Raw genomic sequence first — 26,841 nt, forward strand, 5'->3', positions numbered from 1 at the left:
ATCATCAAAGAAAGATAAATTTCTGCTCCATACTCAAGGCCACATCTTACACACACAGAGTGAGAATATGATGAGAAGTGAGGAGGTGGAGTGATTCACAGAAGTTTGATCTCTGGTCAACATAGATAGTAAAAACCCAGTAGCTTTAGACTGCAGAGGCTAAAATGTGCAGTTTAATTATTAACTGACTCAGGTGTATAGAACGATGGTAAAGGTTAAAATAAAATGCCTAAAAGAATAAGAAACTGAGAGACAAGACAGCATTTTATGATTTTCTCCCTTTGTGTGGCCAGTGATGTGAAAATCTACAGAAAGACACAGAGGAGCGAGGAGAAATGGTTTGATATTTAGACAGTGCCATCATTCTTGGAGTAAAATTCCTCACTCTTAGAATTATAGATGACAGAGACATTAAAAAAATGAATTGTATAGCACCAATATTGTAAATGTTCATGCTCAGATAAGGTACAGAAAAGCATTTATATCTATCTTCTTTTCCTCTTTAAATCTTATGATGTAGAGTTACCTATGAACATCCAAGAATAATAATATTTGCTTTGATCTGTGTGATTGAAAGTGAAAGACTAGCCATAATCAGCCCTTCAGAAAGAACTGTGTGTATGTGGCAGTATGCAAGATCTTAGAAACTGGAAATGTCATTTCTCCATTAACCTACGTGGTAAGAATACATAAACTGCAGAAACAGAGATATTCTATGATGATTTTTTTTTCTGCAAATTATTATTTTGTACAACAGCATTCTGCCCAGACTGAATTAGACACGAACAAGAGAAAAAGGCAATGCTATCCAAAGGTTTATAAAATCTAATTTAAATCCTCATGTCCTGAGTGTCGAGTGTCCTATAGTTATGATGATAACATTCACAGCGTAAGCTGTAGAGGGCTTTGGAAAAGAATGATGAAATTTAAGGTTGATTGCACTAAAAACACACAGTTACATCAACAGTACCATATCAACATAACAACACATCAGCCAACGTGAATAATTTCCTACAGGTAGGAACGAGTTACTATCTGTTATGAATTTAGCCTAGAAATAAGACCTGGTAAAACATCCTAAATTCATATACTCTGCTTCTTAAAAATATCAACATAAAACCAATAGAAGCTCAATACCACCAAATTGAAAATACAGTACTATGTTTTAGATTCTAACTGTGATTTCTCTAAAATAAGAGCATTTTATGCTAATGCCTGTCACAGATACAGTGCAAAGTGCTTCAAATGCCAGTTAAGCTCACTGTTAAACTAAGATGAAACACAATAAACAGGCTTTGAAAAGAGGTTAAATGGTTACTATGGTAATCCCTGACATGGTCTAAATTGGTGTTTAAGAGCTGACAGAGGAAAAAAATTAAGAAAATGACTAACGCTTTTCTTTCTCAGACTGCTATTGCTAAATCTTTGTCTTTAACCTTTTTAAAAATACATCTTTCTCTGGTGTTTCTGGAAACGAAGATGCTCTAGTCTGAAATTGGGTGGGCACAACAATGAGAGGAGACCATATTCCCACACTGTGCTTCAACCTTTTCCTGAAAAATGTCTTCTTTGCGAGAGCTGGTTGTTCTTTCTGCCTGTTAAAAATGTAGCAGCAATCACATAATGATTTTTCTTACTCTGTCAGTTTGTAAAAGGAGGTAAGAAAAAGAAATAAATTATCACCTTGAACTACTGCAAATCTTTTGCCTATAATCCCAGTGAGAACTGCAACTTTTGCCTCTGGATAATGTATTCACTAGTGCTGGTAGTCAGAAAAATAAGTAGGCACATAAAAGTCCGTGTGGAGAACAATACAGGAGAATTTCATTTATGGCATGTTCTGTGGTACTTCCATGCCAATCAGCAGACTCTGCACCTGTGCTTACAAACCCTCTCAGACTGCAGAGTTTTATAACTGGGAGTACCATGAGTTTATGTTTGAATTCTCTGGAATTCCTTCTATGCTTCAGACCAAAACATCTCTTTATGGTGCAGTCTTAGTTTCTTCCCCTTGGAATATACTTCATCTCATTCAAATGACTGATACCTCAACAAGCTGAATGAATCACCTGCATGTATCTGGCAGAATGCTTCCAGCATCTAAGCAATACAGATTCTGCTTAAGACTTCATAAAAAGATCTCTTACGATGATTTTGATCCCTCTCAGCATATTTCTCCAAAAGTTCCCCAGAACCTTGTTACCCAAATGCTTCTGTGTGTTTAACATCCAAGTCAAATGCTTTTGAGCTCCTTGGTTGATCTGGCTTTTCTTCTCTATTAAACATTTTAAAATAACCTGTATTTGAGCAATTAAGAAAAAAACAAACAACAACAAACATTAACATGAAGAAGGGAATTGCCCAGTATTCCTTCCTTTTGTGTCATAACTTTTGGCAAGGTTGTTAGGAATGTGCCTTGCCTAGAACCATTATTAATATTGTTTTGTGTATAGATTATTAGGAGATATAGAGTACCAAGAGTCAGTGCAGTTTAACCTCAAGATGCCCTTCCACACTTGAGAGTCAAATGGAGTAAGCATGATTTAGACAGTTATGCAATACAAGTTTTTCTGATCTGAGAGAGAATACTACCCAGAATCAATTGGGTCTTGCACAGACAGAATTTAACACTATTATCCAACTCCTGCTTCTTGTCTACTGTCCTCTATACTTGAATTCAATGTCTATAAAGCCAGAGAGTCTGAGGTGAATCAAGACAAGTTCTCTTTTTTTTTTTTGTTTTGGGGAAGCCAATTACATTCTTTTTGTTATAAAACAAGAATGCCTCTGACCTCTAACTCTTGGTGCCTTTTCCAGAGAGGGAGCAAAGAAACATAATACTCAACAAATGTATACAGGGGGATTGTCAGCAGTTTGAACATGAAAGGTGAGAAAAGAAATGCAGAATTCTAATAGTCTGAAACAGTATAGACACTGCTCTACTTAAGTCACATAGTTTTATCTTTAAAATTGCAGATTTCAATATCTTCAATTTAAAGAGAAAAAAATAGTTGACTGCTGATTAATTTCATATCAGGCTTGCTTATTCTTAAATTTTAGCTATCTCCCTCTTATTAAGATCTTCAGTTTTGTTCCCTGTCTCATTACCAAATTCAGTTGTTCTTTAGGACAGCTGTTGCACTTATTGTATATTCAACATCCTGCATTTACAGTATGTAATTCTGCCACAAAATCTGAAAATTAAAACACCCTTAAATTTAACATTTTAGAGTTTTAACTGGGTGCAAGGTGAAGGGAATTTGAGAAAACTTGAACATCATACAGAAAACATAGTGATCCAATATAATATGCAGCTAAATAACGGAGACCTCACATTTTAAAATTTGACACTCTGACAGCATCTCCATAGGGATAATGATACTTTCTTTTTGCAAAGCACTATGATATCTGCAAAGTTGTACAAGAGCTAAGTGTTATTATTAGAGATAGGAAAAGGCCCATTAGATCATCTGTCCATCTCTGATATAACGGCAAATGACAGTGATTTGCTGCTGTGATTTGACAGTGACATTTGTAAAAATGTCCTTTCCTCTTAACTTTCTGCAAGTTTCAGTGCTGAGGATTCAATAAGCTAGATGGCTTACTAGTTTTGTCAGTCTCCAACTTCTCTGAAACTTACAGAGGTATTAAATAAATATACCCATTTCAGGCCTACTTTTCCATCTCCATCTTTCAACTTTTATTTTTTGAGGAGGAAGGGAAGAATAATCCGCATGAATAACACACTTGTCAAGCTTCACAGAATTGCTCTTCCACTCCCCAGCTGCAGACTTCCTGCTTCTCACCCATCTGCAAGGCAGTACTGTAGCATGTCTCCTGATTGGGATTGTGCATCATGTAGGAGGGAAGCTGTTGTCCACTTTGCTTGTTTTCTAGCAGATTCAAACCTCAGAAGCCACGTACAAAATATACACATCACAGCCCACTGTGATACAAACACGCATGCATCGGATAATTCATCCACAGTGGGTTTCTTGTCATATAACGCATGTAGTCTTATGTGATGGCAGTCATAAGAGGTCTGCAGAAGTCTTGGTGGTGGATAGTGGCAGGTCAAAGTTTCTTATTCCCATCAAATAAGGTTCTGCTTCTCCACTGCTTTCAAGAGCAAGAATTGTTTCTGCTCTTCCTTGTATTGCCCCTACTCCTAAAAAAATAATTTAAATGCTTGCTGCAACAGTTTTTCAATTAAAGTGCCAATATAACAAAATGGATGGAGAAAAATCAGTTGAAGTATGCAGGAGATGACTCTCGGTATGATTCATACTGCTGTGAGCAAAGAAGAGGTCTGTCTGGCCTTCTGTACCAGAGTGATAACAGATATTGGATGCAGTGTGTACTCAGATAAAGTTAATGGCAGTGACATCTGGTAGATGACACAGAGGAGCAAACTCCTATCATCTGTTTTTTTACGCTCTGTGCCCAAACCATTATATGTCAGACTTGGCAAAAGTGAATAATCTTTCAGTATCTACCACTCTTCCCTCCTATGCTCTCAGTCATAGGAGACTGAAGGACTACTAGATAAATCACCATCACATATTCACAAAGACAGTGGAGCTCAAAGCAGCTAGGGAAAAATGATTCAAGGTATGTAGCTTGTTAACAGTGGCCTCCCCAACATTTAGCAGTCATTGTACAGACTCATACTTTTCCAAAGCTCTATCTCAGTCATAGCAAAAACTTACATAAAGTCTTGTACCTTCAAAGTGATTCACCAACATAAATATGGTGAATATATGGTGAAGACCTTTCCCAGAAGACAATGGAGTATCAGAGAGACAGCATTCAAATGGCTGGGCTGTGAGAGTTAGAGCTTCAAATATTTCATTAAACCTTCATCCTCCGACATCAATTTCAAGCTCATTTAGAAGAAAGGATGGAAAGTACTGTACAGCTTCATGAGCAAATAGAAGAGTAACAGCTCGTAAAATGATTTTGCCCTCCATGATTACAGTGTTAATTAAATTGTATATTCTATGATGTGCAACAACTGAATTCTACATCAAGTGAAATAAAAATAAGATTTTCATACTCAGTTTGAATGATGTCACCTAGATGGTTCTTTCAAAGTGATTAGTGACAACTGCCACTGATGTGCTTTGGCATAAATCTTGTTTTCAGGTCATAATGAAGACATTAAGGATATTTTGGTATGTGATCCTTAATTGCCTACATATTTAGAATTCTAGTTAGTGGTAGGTTTTTAAGAACAGACAAACCTAACTAAATGCTGTAAGGGCTAAAAAGAAAATAAATCATGTCATTCTTCAAATAATGCAGACTACATACAGATGTGCTTTTTAGGGATGAATTCATTATGCAATTACAACATGTAGAATAGTCTACAGAAGATTTTTTGGTAATAGTCATTTGTCATACAATTTTAGATGAAATCCAGTTGCTTAGGGTTTTAATTCAATTTTATCATGTTTTCTTACAATTAGTAAGGCAGGCTGCCATGTGATGTTTATGGTCACTGTCAAGACACACACGTGTTTCTGTTGCTATACATCTACCCCATGTAAATCATGTTAGCCTTTACATGTGCAGTACTGAATTTGTTAATTCTGGAGCCAGAGTACTGCTTGGTCAGAGGTACATCTGCCATGAATTCTTCAAGGTCTGCTGTGGCAGCCAATAATGGGTTTATAGAGATAGGGCCTCTTCCAGTCCTTTCTGTCCCTTGCTAGTTATTGCATAAAATCTACTGGAATTTGTTTGGCATTTTTGCTGCTGAGCAAAGAGGCTGGAACATCAAAGGTGGTGAGGTAGTCAAATCTGGAAATATGAATGACATTTTCTGTGAAATACAGTTCCCCAAACTACTGACAGAGGTAACTCTCTTGGTTCTTGGTAGAGATTTCTTTTCCAAATTGTGCCTTTTAACCTTTAGCTCTGTACTTGGAAGGAAAATGTACCATAAAGCCTGGTTACCAATGTCAGTTGCAGTAAGAGAGCCATGCAAATGCTGTCTCAATGAAATAATTCCATGCAGAATAGTCTTAATGTAGCAGTGACTTTCAAATCAATGCACAGTGGAAGAAATTCATTGGAAATACAGTCTTTAAAAGCAAGTATTCAAAATGGCAAGATTGAAATCTACTATTTTGAAAATCTGAGAAGGCAGGATGATTCAGCATTTGCTGTTATTTTTCACAACTTGTAGTCTCAACAGAGTATTCATATATTTTTTTCACTTGTATTACACTAAGATTTCATCCAGAGATTGTCCCTTCAATTATAGAAACTGTGGTTCGAATCCAGAGCAAATTATTAGCTAAATTAGACGAGGAATGCAGACTCAGATTCCTTCTTCTCTCACCAGAGAATTGAAGCATGCTAGCATGCTGTGTAATCTGACTAATATGAGTGGGCAGACATTACGTAGCAATCAAAAGGAAAAATAATGAAAAATTGAGCACAAAATAGTCTTATAACAAGCAAAAAGGTGGATGTGCCAGTATGAACAGCCTCACAGGATACAAAATTTAGTGGTGAAATATTTCCAAAAAGCATCTTGTGTACACATACCATTACACACACTAAATAATGAATGTATTGGATGTTGGCACAGAGAGGAAAATAATAAAAAGTGATTAATATTTGAGAAAAATGTAATTCATTCCAAGGTACCTATCAAATCCATATTCTAATCAATGGATATTATTACATAGAATTTCAATAAAATTGTAAAGTATTTCAATAAAAACCTACTATTATCTTTATATGCAATAAGATGCTTTGAGATGCAAACATTCAGAATTAGTGCCACAAAAAAGCCTAAATGTACACTATTCTTATCATTTAAATGCAAATTTTCTGTATCCAAAGTGCTCTAACTCAATAAAAAGTCAAACTCATGAAAACTTCCCTTAATATGTTGCATAAAGTATCAAAAAGATTGAAAATAGGATTAGCAAAGGAGAATGTACCTTTCAGTGAGTATTCTAAAAGATGCTTATCAAAATTTATCAGGCGAAGTAAGTCTGAGAAATGCTGATAACAGATGGGAACTGTCTTGGCAAAAAAAAAATATGTTGCTAGTTTGACTGTTTCTCCCACTGAGTAAAAAAGTATCCTGAAAAATAGAACCAGACAATTTTTCTTACCTCTTCTTTCTCTGCACTTTGCAAGTCCCTCCACTCCTCAGTGACATGACCGAAGTCCACCGTGTTCATTGCAACCTTATATTCCCCTATGATATCATGTTTGGAGAAACGATCAAAGTCATAAACTGCCATCACTAAAGTTTTTCCACCCAGCTCGGAGTATGGCACCTGTAAAGAAGAGAGAATGACAAACTCAGTATCTCAGACAATAAAGATCAGTCCACTACAATGCAAATCTATTTCTTTGGTTTATCAGCTGTCATCTCAGGTAAATTGAAAAGCAGAGAAAATTATGAGGTGTATTTGTTTCAGAGTCACCAGATGCAGTATTTTTCAAGACCAGGCTATGGCACTCAATAGAACAATGTGGCAGCTCACTCATCACTCCACTGGTTTTTCTCATTTTACTTCAAATTATATTGTGGGTGATGAGACTGAAACAGGAAGCCCAATTATTTGCACTGAAGACACATGAACTTTTCACACAGTGGTGTCTTTTCCTCAATAAATCAAGTGTCATCACTCAGAAATGGGTAGCTCACAGACTGATAAAAAATCAGATCTGCCTTACTGTATCTGACACAAAGTAATTAGACACTGAATAGTTTTCTTACAGTACCACTACCTATTACTTGCCAAGGAATATTTTTCATTATTATACTTTTCACACTGCAGACACTTAGGTGCCTATAAGTCACAGTGTACAGTTAGAAATTGTGGTGGCAGAAGGCCAACTTCTGACTAATTCTCCAGCTGTTCTGATGTGTTTCAGACAGATGCTGTGGGTTTGGATGTTTATGAGTCACATTTTTAATATTCAGATGAAGATGTGCAGTTCAGGTAAGCTACACTTGAGTGGCTGTCTGGAAAAAAAATGAATTAGGAATTGTTTGGACTTATATTCAACACTTGGTCAATATGAATATATTCTGCAAGTATAAATGGTTTCCATGGGTTTCAGCAAACATTTCTCTATTAATTGTCTATAAGAAGAGAACTGAAAGCATGGCATTGTCACTGGCCTTGTTAACCGCTATATGTTCTGGTCTGTTTAAACCCTAGGATTATAGTCCTTTGGTACTGTTTAGTTTCTGCTTGCTCTTTAAAATACTTAAGAATGACATGAGTAGTTTTTCTTTTTCATAATATTTTATGTAATGTTTAAAAGAAGCTTTTCAAGTTGAGAGCCAGCTCCAGCTTCCATTACTGAGTACAATAATTTCAATGAGTACAGGGTTGTGTATTATAATAAAAGTAAATAAATATTACAGCAAAGCCTATTTTGATTCTGTAAATTATTTATAGCTTCTAAAAAGCTATGGAAGACAAATTTATGTGGAAGGCAAAATTCTAAATAATTTCACTTTTATTTTTATGCAGCATCAAAAACAGAAGAGAAATGTTCTAAAGCTTCTTTCTCCTCCAGTTAACTATAGTGCCTAATGGATTCTGGTCATTCAGAATGCAGGAAAAGACTACATACATTGTCATTCACTTTTTATCATTAACTTGACCTCAGTGAAGCTTCATTTTTAAAGAAGATCTAGTGGCAATGCTTCCTCCATCTATTACCTCTAAAGCAGCCTAAGCCTACAGCTTTGTTCAGGACAACCAAGGATGTTCCCAGCCCTTGTAAAGGATTGCTCCCTCTTCCTGCTTTCTGCTGTGCTCAGAGGTACTCAGCCTCTTAGTGCAGGTGAGACCTTGCTTAAAAGACACATATAGGAGTCTTTTTCTGGCACAGACAAGTCACCCTTCCAGACACAAACCCTCTCTCTGCTTTGGGACAGATGCAGGAGCCTTTCATTGGGAATCATTTTAATCACCATTGTGGGCCTGGGGAGAAACACTTTTGTCTTTTCCAGACTGATACAACCCAGCTAGGATTTCTCAGTTTCCTTTCACTAGCTCAGTGCAGGTATACAGTTCAGACAGCTGTAGTCTGATGAACACCTAAACCCTGGAATGGCACCATGGGTGTCTAGGAAAAAAAAAAAAAAAAGAAAGGGGACTAATGCAGGGAACTACCTGAAGAAGATCCTAATCTTGGACCTAGGTCCAGGTATCAAGACGCAATACAGAAGAAAAACTACTCATCTCTTCCACATTAGCCTTTCTTTGGAAGGAAGGCAGACAGCTCACAGCTATGTCCTCGGAGAAGGTAATAAAAAGCCCTGGGTTTCCCTGTGGGCAGCTCTGACTGAGAGATGTGTAAGAGGGCTGCCAGCAGAAGCTGTGACCCACCTGAAGTGGGTCACTGGAGTAAGACTCTGCCCAAGTAAGTGAGATGCTGTCAGTAATTCCCAGGGAAATTATTTATTAAAGTTGCAGCACTAATTAAATGGTCACTTGTCTTCTTTTACTGTAGTCCCAGAACAATGACAGTACTTGGCATGCTCCATGAATTTTCTCTTGAGTACAGACCACAGTACTCAGGGGATGATCAGTACCACATTGGGTTGCACCTAAACACTTCTGCCAGGTCTTGCTCGGAAAACACACATTTTTCAGTAGAGTAAAATTTGCTTCTTATGATGTGACTTAAAACAAGTGGACATTATAGTCCAGGAGTGGATGCTCTGATTTATATTTTGTGTTTTCATCTTAGATGATAGCATTATTGGTTCTTGCTTTTCTTTTGTGAGCTGCATGGGTATCTGTAATTTATAACACTGTTTCCTTTTAATACTCTCTTAGGGAAGCTCAAGAAAAAATAACTCCCCACAAAAGATTATTTTTATGGACATTTTCAAGGGAAAACATAAGCTTATATATTCAGTAGTAGTTCTGGCCTCCAGGGATATCTTTCTCATTGAATGATTACATAGCCTGAATCTTTCACTCTTCCTGTTTTCAATCTGTAGCTGTCTTTATAAGATTGGGCATAGAAAGAAAGGCCTAAAGTAACAGCAAAAGAATGTAAATTAGAAGAAGCCCTTTGAAACATGATGAATAGTGTACTTTTATTTTACTTACCTGGGGTTTAGGTATGGCTACAGTTTAAGAAATATACCATCGAGAGATAATGTTGGAACAACTTAAACTTTACAACGTAAGGTATAGCTACATTTATTTAATATGTATATTATTAACCTGAGATATGATTTCTATTCATATATAAAGTAGCATGGTAGAGGATTACTATGACTGACTAGCAAGATTAATCTGCCATACTGTCCTTCATCTATTTACCTTCCCCAAGCTTTTATCTATTTCTGAGGCAAAAAAAAAGATATACTGAAATTCATAGATCAGACTACAAAGAAATTTAAAGAAAATGCTGGTTCAGTGAAATTCATCTGACAGTTGTCAAAATTTTCCTACCTTCTTGTAAGTTTCATCTAGCCATAAAATATGGATCAGATTGTCATAAACCAGGATAACTGAAATGCCTAAAATCAAACCATGCTTTTATACTATTGAGGTCTGCCCCTGAGCTATACCGTTTTCATCATAAGATTGAATATTAGAGGTTTCTACAACATGAAAAATGTCACAGTTACTAATTAACTAAGATGTTTGACTTTGTGGTCAAGCATGAGACGCATAGTAGCTAAATAAAAAGTTTCAATAATTTTCAAAAAAATACCTTGAATGTAAATTGCTCATTGAAAACAGGGTTGAGGGTCTTTCTGTGGACTTTTGTCTCATATTTCTTCTTCTTATCAGGCAGCAGGAACACTTTCACATAAGGATCAGATGTACCACCCATATCTAATGCAGGCAGCTCAGCTGCTTGAATAATCCCAACCAGAAGCTGAAAAAACAGAAAAACAGCAGAATGAAATTTCAAATATATATTTATAAATGAAAAACTGTAACAGACAAGTACACATACACACTCTATTTCTGGTCTATGAAAAACTATTCCCCTCGACCTTCAAGGAAGGCAAGCAAAGCAACACTATAGACTTATGAAAACCAATTATGGCAGATGCAGACGGTACAAAGGCTGTGTTTAAGCAGAAAAGAGGTTTTCAAAGGGCAGCTGATTACAGCTAAATACAGACTTCATCTTTTTAAAGACTGCAATCAAATAACTTTCAATTGCTATCGCCTCTTGTGCATTATTTTTCTATGCTGCGCACCATGAATAGAAATCACATTATTAAACAATCAAGAATGTCTAATTTTGACTACAAAATTTGTATTCTAAATCCCCAATACATAATCTCCCCCCCCAACTCCAAAACACAAAAAGGTGATGTATCGAACAGAAGTCCTCAGGTAGAGCTTTACTGAAAACAAATGGGTCTTGCAGTCTTCCTCATATTTAAATTCTCTTGATATGTATGTGGATTTGTTTAGGCAGTAGTCTAAGGACACCATATTAAAAACAAACAAACAAACAAACACAACAACACCCACCATGAAAACTGACATAAGGTAACTAAATCCTAATAACAATTCTTAATCTCACTGTAAGACAGAAAAGTTAGTTTCTTAAATCTTTTACATACTTTTAAAACAGGACTGCAGCACACTTGAAACTTGTAAATGCCATGGTCATTTTTTACTGTTACAAATGAAGTCATATGTTATGTTATGTTGTCTAGATATCTCAGAGTATATTAGGCTACATCAGCATAATGGAGTTAAGAGAAAGAAAATATTTTTAATTCTGATTTAATAGACATGAAACTAAGGTAAACATTCAAACGAGTCTTCAAGGTCAATTTGGAGACAAGTGATTAAAAACTGGGAAAAAAATCAGAAAATACTTTCTTCTAAATCAGTGCTTCAGTCATAATGTATTGTCTCCTCTCATGGATGAATTTTTTAAAATTGGAATCAGAAGCTCTAACAAACAGAATACAGAACACTATAGTCAATGTAGGAAAGAAATTCCTGCCTTCTGAGAGTCTTCTCAAAGTTGGACTACCTTTTTCCAATTGTAAATTCTCCATATGGCCTGCATGTTTTCCTACTTATGGGCCTCTTAAGCTCCATGAAGCATTTTCCTTTAGCTATATGAAACACTTTTTCTCTTCTCTCTTGTTCTTATTCTAGATGCAAAGTATTTTATAAATACAAGAATAGGCTCAGAATCTTTCACATCAGAGAGTGAAAACCAAATCTATTCCGTCTAATTAACAAGCTGGAAACATAATTCAATTATTTAATTAATTAATTCTCCTTTAAAAATTGTCTCTGTAAAACTGAAGCATCATGCTAGAGAGTAATTTGGTTATCTTGTCTTCGGTCTTAACCCTGTTAATAATCACAATTTTAGTTTGCAGTTTCAAGCAATACCAAAACTATACCATAGTCTGCCAACTTAAATCCCCTATTCTACTCTTTCATATAATCTATTCTCAGGCAAATTCCAAATTGAAATGCATTTTAGAGCAGCAAAATAAAATAGGAATCCATAACTCAAAGAATTTACTATATTAATTACATACTATACACTTTAGAGATTTGTCGCTTTCCCCTCCTATATCATTTTGTAAAATGTAGTTCTCAAAATCTCAAAATTTCCTTTAAAAAGAAAGTTCTTTTTCATATTCTGAAGAAACTGAAATCACTTTGTCAGAACACAATTGCAACTTTCTTTTCCTCCCCTCTTCAGATCTTCTGCTTTTGAAGGGCTTAATGTTTCACGCTGATTTCACAGTGATTTCAAGGGGGATCAGTTTGCCACAGTGCATGGCCAGAGAATTTTCTTTGGGAGTCAAGGGAAACCTCCTTTAACTACATGTTCTTGAAATGCTTCAAACTCTTTTTATCTCTTGTGTTTAAAAACAAATACTGGGAGTCAGAAGATGGGGGAAATATTATAATAGCTTTGTGCAAATATCCTGCTGCTGATAGCATTTTTTTTCTAAATTTCTCTTATTTTCTTTCTGTTGTAACATGTAAGTGCACTACAATCCATGAACAGCTTAAAATAAAGAATATGAATGTGGAAATAAATCACACGTATGTGTGGAAGTCAGTTCAGATGAAGAACAAGAATTAATAAGGATTTAAGTTCAGCATATTTTTTTTTTTCACTAAACAGAGAAGAATGATATGTTTTTTTGACTGAAGTTGTCAAAAATAAAACACAGGCTGTGTATTTTCAAGTTCACTGAAAGACATGGAGTAGAAGTGAAAAAGTAAGATGTATTGGTGTGCTTTGGTCTGAAGTTAAGCACAATGAGCTTTAATATCTGTCTATTAGTTGGTTGAATGGGTCAATTGTACATCCAAATCACATTATGTTATCTGTTGCTACTGAAAACTCGGGGAAGTATGCCAAAATTTGGTCTTAATATCTTCAGAGTATGGCATGAAATTAATATCTGTCCTTGGCTGGAGATCCTTCCTGTCCAACTGTCCTGTTCTTTGGAGGACAGAACTTTTCATTTTGATTTCAGTTCCAAACAAAGTTGTCTTTAGCAAATATCTGTACTTTCATGGAGAGCAGCAGAATTTGGGATTGCTAGTTAGTAGGGCAAAGATGACATGATGCAGTGAAAGAAAGCTACTTCTGGTAATCTTACAAACTTGCTAAAAGACCCATTGATGAATCAACTTATTTTATGTCTCTATCCCCCTGCCCCTCCATCTTTTTGCTTGTGTTTTAAATACGCAGAGGCAGAAGCTATCTTTTATTGGTTACATGTAAATGCTGTAGTAGAATGTGGCTTTACATTGTTTGGTGACACTTTAATATGTTATTAATAATTAGATAAAACTGTCTTCAATTTTGATTAAAGGTACAAATTTAGAGTACATTGAACACCTATTTAGTAATATTTCTGTCACGAATCTTCAGTCTTGCTTCCTCCCTTTATTCAGTGCAAGCTATATTTACCATATCTACATGTTTAACTTCATTTTCCCTTGCCCACAGAGAACCGAAATGTTACAGGTTGGCTGTTTCAAACCTGATTGTTCTGGAAGTCATAATCCAAAGAATATTGGATTTTCCCTAGTTTCTCCACTTCTTTGGGTTCTTCTTTCTCTTCCCCATCAGTCAGCCCAGTCTCAGCATCATCATCCTTAAGAGCCTAGAAAGAAGGAATATAAAGTTAATAAATAAGGCTAACTCTTAAACACTGGTTTAAAACAGACACTGTCCTCAAATCTATTTTGAAGCCATTAAAAGCAAGCATGACAGCAGAAATCCAAGTATGCAGTTTACATACATATTTAAACTATTTAAGTTGCTCAAAATGTTATAAACCAGCAAGCAAGCAATGGAAGTAGGAAGAAAGCTTCTTGAAATATTACAAGCAACAACTGTTATAAAACCTGAAAGTAAAAAGGAAATATCAACTTGATATCAAAGAATTCTTCTGGGCTCACACTGTCTCTTAAAGAGGCACAAGGAGGCAAACATGCTATTAAATATGCAAAGTCACGCATTCACTCAAGTTAAGGATATCTTGGCAACGTGAAACCTAGTTGTGCATGCTGTGAATTGTTTGCAATTGGCAACACACTTCTGTAGGATTGCTATGATAAAGAGCATGTGTTGTGGATGTATTCTTCCTACAGTCATATGCCAAACATTTCTCATGTTTATTTAGAATGAATATGGAAGCAGAGGTATCACCATGCCATTAGCAAGTGCATGTTTCTCCTTTTCCCTCCCTCCCGAGACCAATTTCGCTTTTATTCATTCTTGCTGTAAAGCTTAGCTGAACCAAATTGATTGAAAGCTGATTGTGCTTTGCTTGGAAAGAAATACAAACATAAGAAATACAGAACTCTGTACAGTTTTGCCTATTATATAAAACCTGCTATTTTTAAAGGATGCAGCAGTTATCTTAGTTTTTATACATAATGAAAATACTAAGTAATGCCATTATTTTTGCTGTACCAGAAAGCAGAAGCATTTGCACAGTGAAAAAGGGAATTTATGCCATTATTAAACCATAAAAAACTGTACCTAACAATGTAGTTCTTATTCAAGCAGATTCTTTACCATGTAAGAACTGAAAATGGGCAAAAGTGATGAGGAAAATAGTGAAAAAATGAGGAAAATGTGAAAATAAAGTTTAGATTGTGAAAGCAAAGAATCAATACTGAGAGCATTCATCTAGAGTTGTGATTTGCACAGTATAGTGTGAACAATATAAAAGTACCTTCAATATCTTGCACAGACAGACTATTAAGTGCAAGAAAAAGATTTGCTCTGTTATTTTTTATTTTTTTATTTTTTATTTTTATTTTTCACAATGTGAGGCAGTCTGAAGAAATCTACAGCATTTAGACACAATAGGTTGCAGCTGGAGCTCTATATCTGAAGAGGCAGCGAGGCTGGAAAGTAGCAATACCCACAGCTGAAGGTGGCTTGTGAGAAAAAAAAATGCAGAAAAGCATTAACATTCTCACTCAGCCATGAAAGCTGTGGGGGCCACACAACAGTTATGTGGGTGTGGTAAGAGGAAAGATTGATCTCTGAAGTAGAAAATGTTATTTTTCAGAAACCGGATCTAAAATTCAAAAGGTCAGACTGAAAACTGTACAGTATTAAGTAATTATTTTTCTACTTTTTGAAAAAAAAAAAAGATAGAAATTTAGCTGGCATAGCTCAACTGAAATCAATGCAACAACATTGATTTATGCAAGCAGAGGATCTGGGTTACAGTTAAATACCTGAATGTTAGTGAGTGATGGACTCTTTACTGGGAACATAAATTACGGCGTACCAGCATGAGGTCGGTGGGAAAGGTTGACAGTAGATGAGAATCACCTGTAATGTTGGAAAAGTAATACTTCTGAACTAAACCAATTCTGTTTGGAAGGGCTGAACTGCCTGATATTAATGTTATTTTGAGTTATTTTAATTGCTGAGCTGCTAGTGAGTTCCCTGGCTGTGGCACAACAACATTTTTGTTAACACAACAACCAAGACGGCACTTAAAAACCTAATAGGTTCTATGGCAAGAGGATAATGTCGGAACAAAGCCAGTCTGGGGCACAGCCCCTTCAGGACCATACACCAGACTTTCAGGATATGGAATGGTGTGATTATATCAAGCATCTTGCTTTCACTGGTAATAAAAATAAGGTTGAGATTCTGTGATCACACACACACACACAAAAAAAAGATGTGACTCAGTCGAACTGAAACAACCACATTGATCTGAGCCTGGAGACAACAGGAAGCAATAACTCAGAGTAGGATGTTAACTCCAGGACCCACTGCTCTGAATCATCACAGTATTGTCCTAGCAGAGGACTCCATGATAAAGGAGTGATAAACAGCTTCAGTATATCACTGTATCTGGGATAAGTACTGGCCTTTCTGCTATTACATCTACTTTTGACCTGGATTTTGTTTGAGCAGAACAATCCTGAAGCCTTTCCTCAAGAATAAAATGGAGAATGCAAAGAGAAACTTCTGTGTTAATTTCCAGCTACAAGGCATCTGTAACTATTGCATCAAGGAAAAAATTACATATCCATGCTCTCACTAGAAAAACTATATACTCTTCTGCATAGCTGATCAAACTGGGAGATGTGCCAAAACTGTGTGTATCTCAGAGTGATTTTTTTTTTTTTACTATGTCTAGAAATTACAATGGGAAGTTAATGTCCTTCTTGCAAGTGAGTTCTGAAGTGCAGGCACAAAACATTGCACGATTGGGAAACTCTTCTCCATAGCTTATCAGAGTCCTATTGGAAGGTGAAAGCTATTTCCCAGGAGAGATGGAAAATGTTTCATATTACTCACATCAGCTGAGTGGCTATATTGTTCTTGACCTTGACTCAGATACATTGAAGAATTAAGAAACACTAAGAATAAGATGGTGTTCAGATTTGGCCAAGGTTTTGGAGTCAGGGGAGGGAAGAAATAACAAATGGTTATTTCTAAAGAAATCAGTATATAATAATTTTTACCTTCAGGAGAGGAATTTGCTTTCAAACTAAAGGCCAATGCTTCAAGAAGAAGCTGAGTCAAAGGAAGCACAGAAGTTTCTCATGTGTGATGCAGCTGCTGTGTTCCAAAGAGGAAGAAGAATTGGATTGCTTCAAAGTACTTGAAATATCCACAGGGATTTTCATTTTATATTGAGATTTTCTGAAAGATCAATATTTAATGGAATAGTACTGCAACCCACAATTTATAATACATTATATCACACTATATTGAATCTTATTTTTGTACTGCTACAATCAATTAAAATAAGCAGTTATATTTTATTGGTTTTAGAATCAGTAAAATGTTTTTAATTATAAGCCAACTTTCTCCTGAAGCCTCTTCATCTGACATGACAGTGATCAGAAAGCCTGGATTTCAGTGCAGAGGAATATAAATCTTACTTTTCCTTCTATTTCTTTTAATTCTATGACATTTTAATACATTTTCTGCATGTGTGTGTGAAATACACATCACAAAAATCTGTTATAACATCATGTTGGTAAACAGACGTATTTTTTCTATGTTGGGATGAATGTGAAATTTGCTCAAGTGAATGTATGCAGAAATAAACAGCACTGAAAAATCTACATCCTCTTACATGTATGTAAGTCGCTAAAAAATGCATGTTTACACATAAGTAGGAACGTACAAAAAGAAGTGTTGGTTCATTGTGAGGTGACGCTTTCACATCAAATGAAATCAGCAAATGGGAAAAGTTACGTTGTGCCAAGGACTGTGCCAGAGCCATTCAATATATGATATGTTTTCTTAGAGCTGGAAGACAAAATGAATTCTTTGAGCACCCTCTGATTTAATCCATATTTGAATGAGATCTGTAACTAGTTTGAACCAAGGGTACAGACATAAATTTACATATGCCATTAGGAGTTTCGTTTCTGTGCCATGCTTAGTCAATTTTTCCCAAGCTCATCTACACTGCAGTGGTTCCTACAACAAATAGGGCTAAATTACAGCAATCTGAGATCCACAGTTCAATCTGCTGGTTCTTTCTTCACTTCCATAACATAATTAAGGGTGGTTTTACAGTCTCCTCTTTTCTTCTGGGTTGTTAAAGAAAATGCTTCGTTTTCAATTTTTTGTAGTTTAATCTTTTGCATAAAAACTAGAAAGAACAAAACAAAGCACTGCTTTTGATCACAGTTCTACAGACTCCAGACCTTGCAGTGGGTTTTTGCATTTCCTGGGCTTCCTCCCTGCTCCACTCCAGCACTCAAGGGAAGCCTCTTGATGATGACACTGCTTTTCTGATTCTTTGAACATCCCTTGCTTCCAGCTCAGTTCCACCAATGGCTACGTGCCCTGTCACTGCTATTCACCACAAACCACAAGATATTCTGGGCATTTAAAAAGCTTTACATATTATTTTATTAACTCCCTCCCAACAGTGTATTTTCTTGCCCTCTCTACAGCAAAGCAGAGGCCACAATTCCATCTGAGTCACTGTAAGGATGTGAAGAAGGTGTATACACCAAGAAGGTGTATTTTGCTTTTTGATTCTGGTCTCAGTTATCTTTGTGTCTCACTGTCAATGCCTACTTCGAAATCTGTTGAGGACAGCAAGCAGAAACAACGTGTTTTACTGTTGTATGTATGGAAACACTTTCATTAGCAGTGTTTTAAGGTTGCTTACATTTGAGGGGTGACCTGTGGTATCACTTTTAAGGAAGCAAGTTACCAGTAAGCCAGAAGACATGTTAGATAGGAAAGAATAACTATGAGTGCTCTAAGGTTATTTGTGGCACAGTGCATGCTGCAGTCTGAGTTCTTTTTACATCTGTCCTATCAATCAGTCTTCTCGTTCATGTGGGGCGGAGGATTTTTCTTAACATGTGAGTGATGCCCAGCCCTCAGGCTTGTGCAATGCCTGCTGAGTTGAAAGGAAGAAAACAATATTATTTTGTAGCGAGAATGTTCTGTGCCATGTCTAACAACAAATTTATCAGAAAGGCAATTTTTCCTTCTATTGATGTCCACACCTAGGAATGGCTGCATTTCCACTAATGGTGGTTCACCTCTTATCAATTTTCACATTTGAGTAGACCACAATTCTGATGTGGCCAATTTTTATTGGGAAAAAGAAAAGCCTTTAAAAATTCCTGGCTGATCCCCTATCACAAAACAGAAAAGCCTGCAATTGTAACACATTCTCTATCAGAGTCCCTCAGAAGGAAAGACAACATTTCATTCTTTCAGCATCTGCCTTCTCTCCATGAATTAATTTAGAGAGCATGTTGTGCATGGGTTTCCAGTGGCTGAGCCAGGCTTTGGTCACTGTGAAATCTACTTTGCCATTACTGCTGTAAGACTGTTGGCCTTACACATCAGCAGTGGGCCACACCAATGCACAGAATGAGCACAACCCTGCTGTGTCCAGGATGCGATGCTTTGACATTACTTCCTTGCTTGTTATCCAGGTTTTAAATGGTCTGCTGGATTAGTCAAAAGCTTTCATTCTTTAGGAGCTCAATGACACAAGGCCATCACATTCAGCTTAAGAGCTCCTTGAATTGTTGGGGTACTGAAGTACTTACTACCTTTGGTACTTACTACCTTTGGTTCAATGGAGGAATACAGCAAAAAGTTGGAATTAAGTCCCCAAATCTTTTTTTTTTTTTTTTTTTTTTTTTTTTGTAGACAATGTTTATTTGCTGAAAAGAGATGCAGTCAGGCTCAACCTGGGGGCCTATTTTGGAAGTTCACCTGGTGGGTCAGGGCTGTGCTTTGAACACAGGGCCCATGTGCATGAACAAAAAAAAGCAAACATTTTTGCAAGTATGCTAGCATGCTCTGCCCCCACTTCCCATATGGCATTGGTTTGTTTTGCTATGCAGCAGGCTGTGAGTAGGAGGCAGATTTAGGCTGTTTGGCCAGTGCATACTGCTCAATCAATTGTTCTTCATCCTCCCCAAATGAATGGCAAAGGGCCAGATGGAAACATGCTTTGGGATAGAGCTGGCTCCTGGGCATGGGAGGACCACTCTGAGTACTAAATTTATTTCTGTTTGAGAAATTTGTCATACTATATAATTAGTGCTACATCTATTTAACAGTGAAAATTAATCTAAATATAGCCAGACATGATTTATTGGGTGCCACATTGATATACAGAAGAAAAAGCTGGCAAAGAACTGTCCTTTTTGCTTATTTGCATAAAAAGAGATAATCTTTGACCATCCTCTCAACAGTACCTTGTCAAGACCCAAGATATTCTCATGCTTTAAGGTTATTCTGCTATTCATACCTATTATCCACTATTTTGTTTGTAAACAATAAATTCCTTTGCTTAAAGGAATTTAAACACCAGTAGGTTTTGAAATACACACATTATTGATATGAACTGTTGTTCCTTTTGTAGGTTATTCATTTCTGCTAACTTCAGGCACTTAGTGTAAGAGTTTAGCTCTCCATATAATCAGTAGATACAGGTAAATGTGTGATTCAAATCACTTAATTTACAGAATAATTGCATATTTCCTAGACACCATTCATTAGAAACCTGCAGACTCTGGTCTTGAATAAAGAGTTCAAAACCTGGTCTGTTAATCAAGAGAATGCAAGAAAAAAAATCTTAACTATGGAAGCTTTCAGTAGCAAGACCTTCAGGATAGAAAACAAGATGTAAGAAAATGAGTAGGATCCGTATCTTCATATAATTCTAATATTACAATAGGTTACAATAAAAGTAATTAATTATTTTACAGGACAAAAAGGAGGAAAAAAGAAACTAAGGAAGCAGGCAAAGCAAGCTTCTATGTCTTGTTGTGAATGGCTGAGAAGAAGAGATAGGAATGCAAATAAGCTCAGACTTGTGGCTTACAGCTGTTTCTTTCATAATTTCCAGGTTCTGAAGTCTAATATAAATCTGAGCTAAATAAGAATATTGCAGAAAACCTGCAGAACACAAACACTCATATATAGCACTGTATCTTCATAAACATTCTGCTTTCACATTTTTCAGGAAGTTTTATGCATCCTGCACAGTTGGTTTCTGAGACAGGTGTTGAAAAAAAAATGTGTTGAAAGAAAAAAAAAACCAGGATGCTTGCTCAAGCCTGAGGTTGAATTAATACACAAATGGGGCCCAATCAATCCATTTTGACTATTACAGTATAGTTATTGTTCTTGTTTTTGATGAATGTCTTGTTCACTTTATTTTTGACTAGTTTTCTGCACTGTACTGGATCTGAAGCACATATTGTCTTTCTGAGTGTGAATAGGAGATACTTCATTACTTTATGGATAAGCCATGGTGAACATTAATGTCAACATGGGCTGAAGATGCCAACAAATGGGAATTGGCTTGGTGAGACCAGCAGACAGCACCGTGGAATAAATACACTGACTATTCTCTAGGCATTCAACAGGGAAAACAAATAAACACACAAGCAAATATTGCAGAAAAAAAGACCAGCAATGGACTTCCTGTCCTCCAACAAGATCCTATTGGATTATATCTGTCAATAAAGGCTTGGGTTCCCTCAAAGGAAATCCAGGCTCTCTGGAATTTGTTTCAGATTTTCCCCAACTTCATTTTTGGTATCTTCTTCACTGGTAGTTCACAGGTCAACACATTACTTTGAAACATTTCTGAGAGCACCTTAAAAAGATTTTCCCTTCAGTATTTTGTTTCTATGAGGGAAAGGGTGTTTACTGCTCAACAGCTAAAATCAAAAGGTGAAGTAGTCAAAGAAAATCATTACATGCTGAAGTTTGGTTGAGTGAAATTGCAGCACTCACTATCATATTACTGTATAATGCCCCATAATTTCACTGCTATTAATACATGAAAATTAAACAGATGAAGTTATGATGAAGTTAGTACATAACCCCAGTGGAAAGGAAGGCCTACATAGAGGGAAAAAAAGCATACAGAGGAATCAGTGATAGACTGAAGGCCACAGTAAGTCAGCAGCACAGTCAAGTACATACTTTATATATTCCAGGGTATGGTACATATACCTGATACAAATTCTCCTCTTTCGCCTAACAGACATATCCACTGTAAAACAAAGATCTTTCACTAGTGACAGTGTTTCACCTTGATGCAATGAAGAATGACTGAGATATTAAATCTCCTTCTCTACAAATGCTTTGTGACCTAATAAAAGGTACAGACAACCACAAAAATCATTCTCCAAGCAATAGGGGTAAATTTTACTATTTTTTCAGTGTTGCTGTTCATGACTGAAATGATTAAGTCTATTCCTTTTCATCAGCACAGGCCGCGCTTAAGCAAGTATCAATGCATTAAATTCAGACCCAATAAATCAGCAGCAAGAATAGTGTCTAGAGCTGGATGTTTGGGGCTTTTTTTTTTTTTTTTTTTTTTTCCTTGAGGGAAAAAGTAGTGGCAGCCCTGCTGGAGGCATGGCAGAGACTGGAAAGTTACAAAGATAAAAATTGTGAAGAGAAGATCTCATAAAAGCACTAGCGATAGTGGTTACTCAGGTGCACCAACAGAAATCTGCAGTAAGATCACTTAAAGCATGTGCATGGTGTATAAAGAACTTAAAGCACGTGCACTATATTGAGATGATAGGAGAGCCCACAATAAATTTCATGATGTACCAATAATTTTAGTGACACTAAGAAAAAGACAGTAAAAATATATACTGCTTTTGTCTACTTTTGATATGGTGACATTTATACAAGAAGGAAGTAACTCTAGCAAGTTATTTTTAGGTGCCTATCAATTTTAAACTTGAGCTTTCTAGTACAGTTTGATTTAATATTTTAACTAAAGAAAAAATGACAACCTCTTTTCTCTATACCTCTGCTAGCCTCCCCCCCACCGAGAAAATACCCAATCAGTTTGGTTCAGCTTCTTGATGTGTGTATCAAAGCTACTACATATAAATCTCAGCTGAGGAGCCAGCACTGTCAGAAGACTATATGTATCAGAGCTTTAGACTAGGTGCGTCCAAATAGTGAAATAAACCTACCGCAAGTGACAATCCAGAACAGTCATGAGACACAACATAGACAAGGAGGACATAGAAGGAAGAAATAAAAATTAAAACATCCACATACAAACATTACTAAAAACCACGGAGAAATGACCTTTTTACAGTAGTACATTCTTATAATAATTTGCCTCTCCAGAAGGAATCATGCCCTCCCCCTAGCCCTTGATGGAGCTGTGTGCTCTACTTGAATAAGTAACCACTTCCTGCAGTAGAATTTTATTTAAAGATTGAAAATTTAATCTTTATTTTATCTCTTCTCCAACTTTACTGCAACCAAATTTGCAGTATCTTTACTTATGTCAAGCTATATGGCTCTATAAGAGTGTGCAGGTCAGCGTGGGCACAAATAAGGGAGAAGTTCTCTTTGACAAATGAAACCAGGCTAAGATGGAAATTATACTTTCAGAGGCTGATACTTTCAATTTGCCAAATGCTGCTCCCTTTCAAGTTCTGTTTGCCTAGGGAACTAGGATCTTGCAAGATGCCAAGTGCCTATCAACTGCTATTATGTACTCTCAGCTGAAGGCAGCAGGTAATTAGCACTTGCACGTTCAGGCCTAACGATGACAACTAAGCTTTTTGTTTTTTGACAACATTTCAGATCTTTGGTACTGTACATTGCCCTTTATAAAGAAACCTAAAAGTTTTTTTTTTTTTTTTTTTTTTTTTTTTAACCCTTTATATTTTATAGCAGAACCTCTAAAGTGGTTCATTTCTTTTTACTGAAATATTGCTTATTTAAGATTGCCTGTAAGAAAGATAAGAAACCATGATTCAGCTTTTTATCATTTTTTCCCATGAAAAATAAACTCCATATTAATTGCATAATGCAATTTTGCATTTAAAATATTTATTTTCCAAGAACCCGTGGTCATTTATCCAGGTCCTAACGAATATAATTAAAAACACTGAATAATATACTGTAGATGCAACAGTGGCCTTAAATAATATGAAAAAAAAAACTCCACATAAATATCAATCAACAAATTGTACATTATTTATCCTACAACAAAGTGTTAAGTTTGTTATCATTAGTAACATTTGTAGAACACAACAAACGTCACAACGATTTTTTCCACAAACATAATCAAAGAGTTCTTCCAAATTATGCTTGCTTCAATGGGAAGAAGTTGGCTAACAGTAGCCCAGGGTGACCCAGCAATTGACGATATGATTTTCCATGTGTGGCTGTGGGGAAATATCTCACAATTACTTAATAACAAGAACCAGAACAATATCTATAATTCAAATAAAAGGAATTATTGAATCCTAAACCAAGGTGCTTAAAGAAAAGAGGTTTCACATTTGTCATACAGAGAAAACAAAATCAGTAAAATACAAAAATCTTTTTCAAAGGAGAACCCAAAATTTCTGTTGTCTTCTGAGCTCAACCTCACTGAACTTGGAACAGGTGCATCTTCATTAGTGATTCTGTGTTCGAACAAGGTTGTTTCCAAGTATGGATTTGCCTTGTATCTACACTTGGGAGTTTTGCACTTCAATACACCTGTGTGACATATGAATAACATCTTTCTTCCTGGTGGAACCAAGGTTGAAACTGTGTACGTGGGTGCTGTCTGAAGTGGTCTACTTGCAGTGTGGATGCAAGGGACTCTGCTACTTGTGCTCTTTACCTGTGTAGGAGTCTGTGAGTTGTGGTAAGACAATCTGGTATGGCTGTAGGGAAATCTGTTTTGTATTTCCTACTGGCTGTAGACACATGACTACACCTGGAACCTACAACTGGTGTGACCTTTATTAGCTGTAGTGTAAGCCTCACTCTTTCCTTTGCCACTCAGATGTTGACAGTGTGTACAATGGCCACTACAAAATGTTGATACATACAGCTTGAAAGTAATGAATTTTGCCAAAGTTTGGTGTAGTGTATAACCTAGAAAATTTAACTACTGTCTAATACATTAACATTTCAGTAGTGGCTATTGCAATGAACTAGTATGAACAGGTAAGAAACAACTGAATTTTTAGTATTTTTCTTTTCTTACTGTCCACTTAGCAACAATAACAAAAACTGCCCTCTTGCGTGATGTTGGAAACTTGATATAGCTCTGATAGCTCTGCACCTTTGAAGTGTATTCATTGTTTTCCTCCCCTTACCTGAGCTCATTTCACACTCCACTTAGGTGATCCAGCTGCAGTTGGCCATCAAACTTGTAAGGTCTCCGCACCCATCTTTCTTGCTTTCCTCCTATCATATCTCACATACTTGGAGAATCGTGCAAACCTGTTCCAAGACTCTTGAAGACTGGGTGATGAGCTGTATCCATTGCTGCTCCATCACTGTATAGTGGGATCCCACCACTGGCTCTGGTCTGCTCTGTTCACCTAGCTACTGTACTCTAGGGTTTTCTTCTTGGACCTTGTTCTTGATCTAATTACACTAGTCCCCAGGTTCCCAGGGTTCCCAGGTTGTACTAAAAAACTTGCTTTCAGTCCAGCTTTCTTCACACACTATATTGTGTCCAGCTTATTGAAGGAACTACTCATTGCTTACCTTGCTTTTATCTTCTTTCTTTGGCTGGATAAGCATTTCTGGTTTGCTCTGGCTTGGTTTGGGAGCACAGACACATGTAATATCTTTACAATAGTCTCCTACTGAAGAGTTTTGCAAAGCAGTTCTCTAACTATCCTCAGAACTTTTTTTTTTTTTTTTTTAATGCAGCCCTTTGTCTTAGCTTAGGAAATATGGCATTACATTAAGGACACATGAATTCTTCACATTTATTTCCCCATTCTTCTGTTTATTCTTAACAGTTTTCCTTATGAATTCTTAGCAGCAGAATCATCAGGAAGGACAATACTAAAACACTGGCAATATATATATATATATACACATACATATTTATATTTTTTCTTTCAGGAACATATTAATTAAGTCTGTGACACTGAGGATTAGGTCCTGTAACCTTCTGCTTCTCTTGCATGAAACAGATCTAAATGACAAGTTTTCTTGCCCTCATGAAAATGATACTACTCAAAGGACATTATACTAATCTTTTCCTCCAAGTTACTCCATTGACTTACAGCTACAAGTACGTTCTGCTATCTTTAATCTCCTCCTCTCTAACACAAAATAAATTCTCCCAGCATCACTGTGCTGAATGACCCATGCTCTTTCTTTTTGATTGTTTTTCCTTGTTTCTGTGCTTCTCATTTTCTCCTCTAAATCGTTGTTTGTTTCTCAGTTGAACTTATGCTTTTGTGTAAAAAGAGATTTAGAGTACAGATCTGTTTGTTTATCATTGATGCTCAGAACCAGTGCTAGAAAGATATACAAATGTTGTACTTGGTCTTGGTCAAAGCCCTGAAAAAGGACAGTTGAAAATTGCACACATTTACTGCATTTTTGGGACAGCCAAGATGCTGTCAATAAACTTGTCCCTTCCAGATGAGTCACTACACGCCTGCTCATTTTTTTAGCAGAGAAGAGAAACTGGTTGACTGCTTTATCAGTGATGCCATACCCATATCCATTTGTTTGTGATACTACTGAGAAGATGCTGACGATCAGTCCCCTCTCCACAAAGCCAACATTGAGGCAATAACCAAAACATTTTTGTAGACACATTCTTCAAATACAACTCAAGAATTGAAGAAAAGGAGAGGTACTTTACCTGGTCTTTCATGGTTTTCCCTAAATCTTTAACATCTTTCATGTTAATAGCATTCTTCCCTCCCTTCTCCTTTCCCTTCTTCTTGTTCTTCTTTTTGAACAAGCATTTCTTACAGAGACAAAAGCAGCAGGTAAGGATTAATAGGACTGCAACTATGGCTATGGCTATTAAGGCCCAAGGTGGCACTGGAAGAGAAAAAGAAACACACACAAAAAGAAAGTGGTAAA

The 26,841-nt window shown here is 36.4% G+C and overlaps 1 protein-coding gene across 2 annotated transcripts in view; it reads right to left on the reverse strand.

Moving 5' to 3' along the window:
* Positions 1 to 26,841, reverse strand: part of SYT1 (synaptotagmin 1) — a gene marked incomplete at both ends in the record, with an annotated part of 127,651 nt that overhangs the window by 66,472 nt on the left and 34,338 nt on the right. Inside the window, 4 exons of one of the 2 annotated variants that reach the window (XM_084296743.1) lie at positions 7,134 to 7,301; positions 10,723 to 10,890; positions 14,009 to 14,122; positions 26,615 to 26,799. In XM_084296743.1, coding sequence (XP_084152869.1) covers positions 7,134 to 7,301; positions 10,723 to 10,890; positions 14,009 to 14,122; positions 26,615 to 26,799 — 635 coding nt within the window. Of the gene's footprint in view, positions 1 to 7,133; positions 7,302 to 10,722; positions 10,891 to 14,008; positions 14,132 to 26,614; positions 26,800 to 26,841 lie in introns of both variants that reach the window. The other variant, XM_084296742.1, reaches the window with a different exon arrangement.

The sequence above is a fragment of the Netta rufina genome, assembly GCF_964035555.1.
Source record: "Netta rufina genome assembly, chromosome: 1".
Classification (NCBI taxonomy): domain Eukaryota; kingdom Metazoa; phylum Chordata; class Aves; order Anseriformes; family Anatidae; genus Netta; species Netta rufina.